The following is a 10,017-nucleotide window of genomic DNA, read 5'->3' on the forward strand; positions in this document are numbered from 1 at the left end:
CAATGCATACTAAAAAGGGGGGAGGGGTCGTTTTATTTACCCCCCCCCCTTTTTTTTAAAATTTGCAGTGGTTGTCTTATTTCAGGGGTATTAATTTTTCCCATTTTCCTTCATTCCATATTTGAAATTGAATTCAATCTCTTTAGATATGGTAGACAGTTTCCACATAGATCTAGTAAATCTCTTGTTATGGTACAAGGCTCTTGTTAACCATATCCGTACGCACTGGGGTCATTTTGTGCCCATAGGGTTGTATTGCTCACATTTTAGAATATTCTAGTACGAAGATCTCTTTGAAACTTTCAGTATTTCTCAAAAAATCATTTTGACAGACTGCTATGCAAAGCTTACGGATCGGATTAATGAGTAAATTTCCTCTGTGGAAAGTGGTGGCACAGAGTTCCCCGCGTCGTATGGATACGATAGTAAAACACGACGTACGTATAGGGTTAAAGTACAAGGCTGCTAAGCTAGAGTGGTGAAGCAGGCGAAATCATCTCGAGAAAGTCTTATGTCATTCTTATCGACATCTTTTTGTCGGCCTTGACTTTTAATGCGCAGACCGTTATGGAGGACGAAGGCTCCAAATAAATAGGTTCCTTTATGTTAGGTCATACATGCTACAGTCTAATGTTATCTTTGAACACGAGAGTTGTATTTTTAAAGCAGTTTTATTTTTGGTCTAGTCATTGTTTGAGAGATAAGTTTTTTGGGCGGTTTGCGTGCGTTATGTCAAGGGTCTATGGCGTGTGAGGGTTTGCGTGCTGGCGTGTCCGTACATTGCATTGTGCGTTTATGACTCTCATGACGTGGGTACAGGCCAAGGACTGCCATGCTCTAATACATCAGGTCCCAAGTTCTCACATTTGCTCCCCGTGGTTTGGACGTGAGTGTTGCTCTTTCGTGATGTGTCCGTGGAGAGCACAGTTGTGCCACCCGCCTTTCGTGCCCGTTTTGTTTCTATAGTGCAGGGATTTACCCGTGTTGGAAATTGTTTTTACACCTTTCTTCTTTATTTGTTGTAGCTGGTGACACTCTGCTACTTGCATCATGTGACTCTTGGAAGATCTGTGCTTTGGGTTTGGTGCACTGGATTTGTCCCTTTATTCAGAAGCACAGCTTTGTTGGATTTTCATCCTACTTTCACAGTTTGAGAATAACAACAACAAAAACTTATCTAAGTAGCTAACCACTATTTGAACCCTATAGTCTGTGTTTGCCACTGTCGCGAGACCTGTCCCACTCGCTGGTGGTTTATGGGAGGAGAATTATGCAAGGATCAATTTTCTTGCCAAGTTATTATCTTCATTGCGTGCGTTGCTCCCGTTCGCCTGCTCCAAGTGGGGCAAAACATCGAGGAGTCCACTGAAACTGCGAGCATGGAGTAGAGTTCGGGGAGCGCTCGTCTTCGTAATATGGAGACGTTTCCGAGGAGAGATATTTGACTGGTTGGTTGTTGTGCGCTCGGAGACGTGTGTCCACGCATTATGGAGTTGTCAGTTAGACACATTTGACTTTTTCGGGGACGATTGTCCTCGTCTTGTTAAAGAGAATTTTTCCGATGGGATATATTTGACTTTTTCTTTGTGATCTCGCGGAGACTTGAGGATTTCTGTCCTGCCACCTGTTCCCCCCGACTCGCTGACCCCCATAGAACTCTCCGTGGTGGTGGTGACCGTGGGAGGGTGGCATGGAACAGCTGAGTGTGGATGTGTACTCGCTGCCTGGCTTCGGGGTCATACACAAGGAGGCCAGGGCCAAAGTACTGGCGCGGGAAAGGGAAGAGCGGGAGAGGCGGAAGAAAAAACTCCAAAACAAAGGTTTGCCGAGATTCAATCTTTTGGGGAAACCTTATTTTTTTCCCTTCCATTTTTTTATTTAGGGGTGGGGGTGGGGGGAGGATTGGTGACGGTGTAAAATCAACAGTCAGACTACTGGCAAATGTATTGCAACAGCTTCTATTTTCAGGCATTTGGCTTGAAAAGAAGTTGTAAGAAAAATTAATTGTGTACTTCAAAAACACATGTATCAGCTCTGACTGGCAAGTAACAACTTTACATTTCTTTTTCCTCTCTTGTAAATATGTGTTTGAAGGCATTGGATACGGTTATCTGTACAGATGATTGTCTTGGACAGGTAGCGGTTGGTACAAGTTTGTCTAGAATCTATTTGTGTGGATGGAAGCGTAAAACACTTACTTTTTTTTAATGATTGTGATTTAACCGCCTTTATTCTTCCTCTCTTCTACAGGTACGGCGACGCCTCCCACGGTGAAGAAGCCTCGCAACCGTCTGTTCAGCTCCATCCTCTGCTGCTTCCGCAACAGCAACAATGGCAACAACAACAACAACAACCCTCCGGCGGGCAGCAACTGTCAGGCACCAGTCACTGAGGAGAATGGGAACCCAAGGGTACGTCTTGTCTACGGCCTCCCTGTCTGTCTGTGTGTGTGTGTGCAGGTTACTGAAGGCTGCTCACCTTTCCATAGCAAGTGGTTGGGGAGTGCTCTTGTGTGGTTTGCTTCTTCTTTTCTATCAATCACCTGTCGTCCTTATCTCTCCTCCATCATGACAGTGCCTAGTTTCCCTTTATTATTGCTGTAAATTTGACTTCTTGGAGTAAACAATATTTTACATGATGAAAAGGAAATTAAGTTTAATCATGTTGACAAATTTTACACTATTTTGCTGTTTAAAGTAGTACATATGTTGGTTTTTTTTGTTTTTTTGTATTTTTTATTTAAAAATGTTTTTTTCATATTGGTGTTAAGGAACATGTATCGTCTGCTAGTTACCAGTGAAAAAGTTTTGAGTTGGTTATTAGATATGTAAAAAGTTTAACACTTTGTCATCACATCTCGCCGATGGGCGATGTTTACCTCCCAGTTTCTTTAGAATTTCCCCAAAATGCCTCTTTGCCTTTGATGACAAGGGTTTTTACTATATGAGCCTTTTGATGGCAAAGTGTTAATAGTTCTGCAGAATGGTGAGCATGTATGACAGAATAATAGAAAGTAAACCAAGCCACAGGGCAGTAAACTGTCTGAGAGGTTTGAGTCTCTGAGACTAGAGGGAAAGAAATGTGTCAGTTCTAGGACCACGGGAGCCATATTTCACACATTCAATTTAATAATAATAATAAATAAATAGCATTCGTGTAACGCATGTCCCCACTCGAAAGCAAGCTTTATGCGCTTTACATTATATTATTACCCCAGCAGACCATAGAACACTCAGAAACATTCTCAGCTTCCCGGGAAGCATGCAGTGCAAGCAGCTGGTTAGGCGCTCAAACACTAACAAACTGACAAGATCTTTCACTGTCTATTGCTGGGTACCCATTTTCACCAGGGTGAAGTGGGGAAAATTTGTGTAAAGTGCCTTTCTCAAGGACACAACGTCGGGCCCGCGGCTCGAACCCCCGAACCCGCAACCTCACGATTACAAGTCCGATAGCCTAACCACTAGGCCACCGACGCCACATTTAGATCATGATATCTGAAAAATAGTTAACCTTGATGGACTGACTATAAGTCAGTGTTCTCTATCAAACTAGACCTTGCTTCTAGAAATAGACCCATCACAAATCTCTCTAAAAATAAGAGTGGACTCTATCTATCTGATATGATATTATTATTTCCATACCTCATTTCTGGTAGTTAAAAAAACAAAACATTTTGAACCTGAACTTGATTACCGTGTTAAACATTGTAATCCAGTTCAGGTTCTAGAGGGTCAGAATGTCCTCTGTCTGGTTGAATACCCTGTGGGAGTTGTGTGTTTCCCTACTGTGCTGGGCACGATTCTCTTCCGACGTACAGCATAGTACAGATTTGTTACCAGTGTCTGTGGTGTAGTTTTTAGGTGCTTTGCAGATGCATGCAGAAGACCAGTGTTTGATTCCTGTGTGGGGAGAATTTTTATAGAAATTTTTGTCTTTCTGCACAGACTTACAGGATTGAGGTTCAATTCCTAAAATTATCAAAATTGTGTAGATAGGGGTGTAAAGTCTCCTGCATTAAATGTTTATTTTTATTCAGTGTAAGAGAGACTTGCTGGATTGCCTGAAGTTTCATTATGTACCGTTTCATCTATATTAAGATACAAATCATATGTAGGAAGAAGTTGAATTGTGACATGAAAATGGTAGCTAAAAGATCTCTGGGCCGAGTTTTGTTATTCATCCAATAATGAGTTTCCCCCATGTGTTTGTGTGCAGACTTGCGACAAGTACCTGTTGCCGACTGTCCGGCATCAAGATATGAACAAGAAGTGTGTGGTGATAGACCTGGATGAGACCCTTGTACATAGTTCCTTTAAGGTAAGCACCACTGAACAATGTTTTCGGGGCAACAAGCTCCTGTAAAGCAAACACTATGGAGTTCTGTCCGCTTCTTCAATGATTTGATTGTAAGCGAATGACCTGAGAGGGCAGGTACTTAAAAATCTTTTATCAGTGCAGCTGACATTTTTTGTTGTTTTTTTTCGTTGAAGTGCAATGGAATAAAGTGGCCTGCAGGGTAAATTAAGTAGATATGTATTTCAAATGGGTCTTTTGAACTATTTCCTTTCATATATAAAGTATTGTTAGCAAAAGCAATCAAATCCCTCCTTTTTGTCAAAGGATTATGGCCATTTTTTTTTATGTGAAGAAATATACTGTTTGGAAGCTCAAGAATAGAAAAGTAAAGAATGTATTCTTAACAATTAACAGCATAAGTAAACTCCTTGACTATATGATCAGTTTCAAATGGAAGTGGGTGTATCCTGTAGTTTACTTGATACATATTATGCTTTTTTCTTTCTATACCCACTTTTCCTCTTGATTTATTCTTGTGTCGCTAATTAAAAACCTACTTTGTATCTGCTAGTTCAGTAAGACAACTGATTTTTCTCTCTTCACAGCCCATTAACAATGCTGATTTCATCGTCCCTGTTGAAATTGATGGCACAGTACATCAGGTAAGCTTGATTTTTGCATGTGAGGTTGTGGTGATGTGGTAAATCGATGTCTTCCCCATCAATAAAAAAAATTACAAATTTTTTAAAATCTGCCAGCTCGCTTTTCCTACAGCGTTGTGCAACCTCCAGCTCTTGGCTTACACAATCTGCAATAGGGGAGTGAGGGGGCAGGAGGATGGGGAATGATGAGGGATGTGTCTTTGTGTCTAAAGTCCCACTCTTTTCACATTCAGTTTTAGAAAGTTGGAAAGCAGCAGCAGTGGAATACCATAAAGGTCTTCATAACTCCTACCCTACATTATCACTATCAACAATGTCAAACACACCATATCGTTTATTCATGGCAGCAAACATTGTTCTATCATTTTTCTTGACTCAATGAGGGAAAGAAAATTATCGGTTATGTTTGGTATAACTAACACTATGAAGCACATGAAAAAAACCCCAACTCAATGGTGACACTCTGCACCAAACAAAGAAGGGAGACAGGACAAAAAAAAAGTAGACAGTTGATACTGCCTTTTATTGATATTTTACTTTGGTTTTTTTATGGCGTACCATTATTTTCAGCACACTATTGATTGTGTGTGACTGTAAGATGACTCGACCTGTGAAGTTGGGACAGTAAGCTGAGTAATGCTCTTTTTTTCTGCTGTCTGTCAAAGTAGGTGCTCAAGTTACTGGAAATAACTTTCCTAAGTCTTGAAAAATTCATTTTTTAAAAAATATGTCTTCATTATTTAAAGGCGAGATTATGCTTTTTTTCGAAGTGGGATTGTCTGACCTTATTTAGGTGATATGCAAATGGAAATTTCACCTTGGGGGCTTTTTAAAAAAAATGTGTTTTGTGCAGCAAATTAGCTTACTTTTGGCTTAAAGACATTTTATTGAAATGCAGTCTTATCATGTCTTTTTTTAAAAAAACACATAGCAATATCACAGGCTTTATTTCTGTCCCATAGATAGAAACAATCACCAAGTTGTCTAAAATGGAGATGCACATTTCTTTGTTTTTTTTAGCTTTTATTCATTCATCTACTTGTATTTTTTTTCTCAGGTGTACATTTTGAAAAGGCCGCATGTGGACGAGTTCTTGCAACGAATGGGGGAGCTTTTCGAATGTGTGCTCTTCACAGCAAGCCTCGCCAAGGTAATGCCCAGTGCATGTTGTAGATACATTTTTCGTCGCATCTCTAATTCTCTATTTGATAGATTTGAGGGCAGCCAGGATTTCCTTCACAGAGGGATGAAAGCTAACATTTTGGCACAATTTCATCAAATTTTCCTAAATCATACGTGTTTGATTTTCTTAATCACCGTTTGATACATTTGATGAAAATAGTCAATTGGAAGGCTGCCTTGCGTTACAGAGTCATCTTTTGTTTGCACATGAATACGATTGGCCCTTGTGGTCTTTCGGGTCAAATTTTATGCAGCAAAACGGAGGCCAACTGTATATAGTATACTCTGGCACTCCCACGAGCTAGGAAGAATGGCCCAGGACAGAGATAAATGGAAGGAGCTTGTATGTGGCCTGTACCCTGCCAGGGGTGAAAGGCACTGATGACTAGCACTGCCATTAACCAACTTGATCCGATTTTATCTTGAGTACAGCTTTAAAGCATGACTGTGTAATTTACCTCTTAGTAATCGCGTGGTCAAGCTGTAAAACATTGGTAGTTTTTAATAAGGCGCAGCTGTTCTTTATGCAGTATTGTATAAAATGACAACTCCTTCCGTGAGTTTTATTTTATTTTGTATTGTTACATTTGATTGTTGATAAAAATCTGTTCTAAGTAGGAATCAGGTTACATGATGGGAGACTCTGCTCTGGTCACTTATGATCATGGTCGTGTTACATTACTGTGTAATGATACTGTCTAATCTTATGTAGCTTAAATGCATCTCCTTAGGGGGACGATGACCCCTGTGGGAATGGTCAGCATTGTGTACTGTGTAGGTGACTGACTTTGCAGATAGAGTGAATGATTGTTTCCAATATAGGTTATCATCTATGTCTCTGCAGGTGATAAACAACTTTGTAAGCGTAGATATCTTTGGTTCTGGGTACAGCATGGTAGTCTAAGACTAAAATAAGTTTTTTAGATTGTATTGTCGTCCAACAAAATGTTTAACGTTAGACATATTTGTAGTTTTACCATAGAAGCCAACCCCCTCAATGTTGTCTCCAATTTCTTTGTGTATGAAAAGTAAATGGGCATTATAGGATTCTTTTGAGACTGCTGTGAGAAAGGTTTTTCTAAAGTTAGCTACTTTGTATTCAAAGCCTTGATGTGTGTATATTGGAGTTCCACCTTTTTTTTTGTCAATTGGGAGTTAAGTGGTTAACTCCAGTGCTTATGTGTATTGACGTTATCTGGGCTATAGCTTTCAACTGCTGTGGCAGTAATGGTGAAGTTTCATCCTTTATGTTTGTCTGTCTGCTCCTCAGTATGCAGATCCAGTAGCGGATTTGTTGGACAAGTGGAACGTGTTCCGATGTCGCCTCTTCAGGGAATCTTGTGTCTTTCATAGGGGGAATTACGTCAAAGTAAGAGATGCCTGTGTTTTCTACATCAATGTTTTCCGTCTTTGTGTGTGTGTTCTTGCACTCCTCACATGTGTGGAACTACATTAAATTTTTTTCTTGCTCTTTCAATCTCATGTATATATTGTGTAACGTTGAAACGGACCTCAAGTAAAAGCTTATATACTTGCTTGAACTTCAAAAAATAATAAAATGGTGACAGACATCATCAGGCTCATGCTAACTCTAAGAATGTTTTTGAGACTTGGTGGAACTGAAGTCAAGAAATTGTTGTTCTTGTCTGCTAACAAATTTGTGAATGTTAAGCAGCTTATGCTCAAGAAAGAAAGAATGTAGGACGATACCAAAAGGATTAAATTGAGCGTTCTCAAACCTTATTTATGCAGCTGGATAGCCTTCATGACCTGCAAATAAAAGATGGGAAGGTGGAGATTTATGTCTGAGGAGTTTTTGCTTGTTCTCCCAGAGACAGATGGGAACAGAGGGGAACCAGAGAGATTCTAGTACAGATGCAGCATGCTGACTCCTTCTTCATATTGTTGGTAGATGCTGATTTCCTTATATCCTTCCAGCATCTTGTATCTTTTCCCATCATCTGTCTCGTTAGTATCAAATCATTTTATTTTTTGACAAATGAATCATTACTTTTCTGTACTTTTCTGTACGAGGGGGTTCAATGTCTTTGATCTGGGTATGAAGGAATCATGGTAGAGTAATGAAATTTCGCCAGCCTTTAGACAATTTCTTTGGAACCCACCATGCAAATTCAGGAAATTCCAACAATAATAAGGCACTTGGCAGCATGTTCAGTGAAACCATACATGAAAACCTTAGTTTTTCTTTGCTGAAGCTGTGCCATGGAGCCTGTCAAATATTGCTCAGTTATCAAGTTTTTACACTTGCAAGGAAAATCCCCTTCGGATATTTTTCAGGAAATGGTCCAAGTTTATGATGACAAATGTCCTCGTCATATACTGTGACATACTGAGTAAGAAAATTCAAATCTGAATTCATGTCGGTGATGGATGAAGATCGGGAAGGGTGCCCATCCTTTGAAGTAACTGAAGAGAATGTATCTATAGTGAAGAAACTAGTTTTACGAGACTGAAGTATAACTGTTAAACAGCTCTCAAGTGAAAGGGGAATCAGTGTAGGGTCAATTGAAACAATTCTCCATGACCATCTTTACATGAATAAGGTGTCTGCGCGGTGAGTACCCCAACTTTTGACAAGTGAGCAAAAGAAGCAGAGGGTTGAGTCCTGCAAAACTCTCCTTCGATTTGAGTCCAAAGACACAAATTTCTTTAAAAACATGGTGACTATGGATGAAACATGGATTTATCATTTTGATCCAGAACAAAAAAATGTCCCCCATGCAATGGAAAACCCCTTCTTTTCCCTCACCAAAGAAGGCAAAGGTAACACTGTCAAATGAAAAGGTCATGCTGTCGTGTTTCTGGGATTGTGAAGGTGTCATTATGGCTGACTACCTGGAAAATGGATAAATAGTCACAGGGAACTACTATTCGAGTTTGCTAAAAAAAAACCTGAAGTCCGAATTGGTGAGAAAAAGGCGTGTAAAACTCCATAATGGGATCCTCCTACTCCATGACAACACCCCTGCGCACAAGGCACAACAAACAGTACAGTGCAGAACAGTGCGGCTTTGAAATCCTGCCACAATCAACTTATTCACCGAACCTAGCCCCCTCAAGACTTTTTTCTGTTTCCTAATCTTAAAAAATCACTGTAAGGACGTCGTTTCCATGACAATGAGGATGCCATTGAAGTTGTGGAAGACTGGTTAGGGGCCATTCTGGGTCATTTTTTTTCTCAAGGACTTTTGAAGATCAAAGAGAGGTGGCAGAAATGTGTTACTCGGCATGGTGACTATGCAGAGAAATGAAAGTATGTGTGCCAAGTTACAAAGCTCTATCTTTATTCCTTCATATTTAGACCAAAGACTTCTTGAACCCCCCTCGTACGTTACTTTACTTTACTTTACCGATCCAGCTGCTATCTAATCTGAGTTCTAGCCCTTCGGCCTGAACAAATGAATGAAAGACCCTTTTGTAGGTGTTTCATTTTTATTTTTTAAAGCTTATTTAAAGAAACAAAACTATTTGTTCTTCAGGTTCATTTTATCCCAATTTTATTTCTGGGCGACTGTTTTGCCACATTTGTTTGTTATTGTTCTGTTTTGACTAACTCTTGTTTTCCCTTCATTCCCCCAGGACCTCAGTCGGTTGGGTCGAGACTTAAACCAGGTTGTTATTGTGGACAATTCACCTGCGTCATACATCTTCCATCCCGAAAATGCTGTAAGTTGTTTGTGTGCTTTTGTCTGGTAAACATGTATATATATGCTGAGTGTTGGAAGCTTTTGGGTGTTTAATGGGTCAGGAGTTGATGGTTTATGTTATTGTGAGGGGAAATGCAACTGCAGTCTTCCTGCCAGAGCCTTTTGATTTATGTTTGTTGCTGAGCGTACATAATTTAATGGCGGGG

General features: G+C 40.0%; 1 protein-coding gene across 2 annotated transcripts in view; it reads left to right on the forward strand.

Moving 5' to 3' along the window:
• LOC101855741 (carboxy-terminal domain RNA polymerase II polypeptide A small phosphatase 1) overlaps positions 1–10,017 on the forward strand; it is a 45,514-nt gene that overhangs the window by 23,067 nt on the left and 12,430 nt on the right. Inside the window, exons 1-7 of one of the 2 annotated variants that reach the window (XM_013086322.2) lie at positions 401–1,820; positions 2,251–2,411; positions 4,219–4,320; positions 4,905–4,961; positions 6,019–6,111; positions 7,414–7,512; positions 9,744–9,830. In XM_013086322.2, coding sequence (XP_012941776.1) covers positions 1,691–1,820; positions 2,251–2,411; positions 4,219–4,320; positions 4,905–4,961; positions 6,019–6,111; positions 7,414–7,512; positions 9,744–9,830 — 729 coding nt within the window. In that variant the 5' untranslated portion in view covers positions 401–1,690. Of the gene's footprint in view, positions 1–400; positions 1,821–2,250; positions 2,412–4,218; positions 4,321–4,904; positions 4,962–6,018; positions 6,112–7,413; positions 7,513–9,743; positions 9,831–10,017 lie in introns of those variants that run through there. The other variant, XM_013086320.2, reaches the window with a different exon arrangement.

Source organism: Aplysia californica, unplaced genomic scaffold (assembly GCF_000002075.1).
Source record: "Aplysia californica isolate F4 #8 unplaced genomic scaffold, AplCal3.0 scaffold00455, whole genome shotgun sequence".
Taxonomy (NCBI): domain Eukaryota; kingdom Metazoa; phylum Mollusca; class Gastropoda; order Aplysiida; family Aplysiidae; genus Aplysia; species Aplysia californica.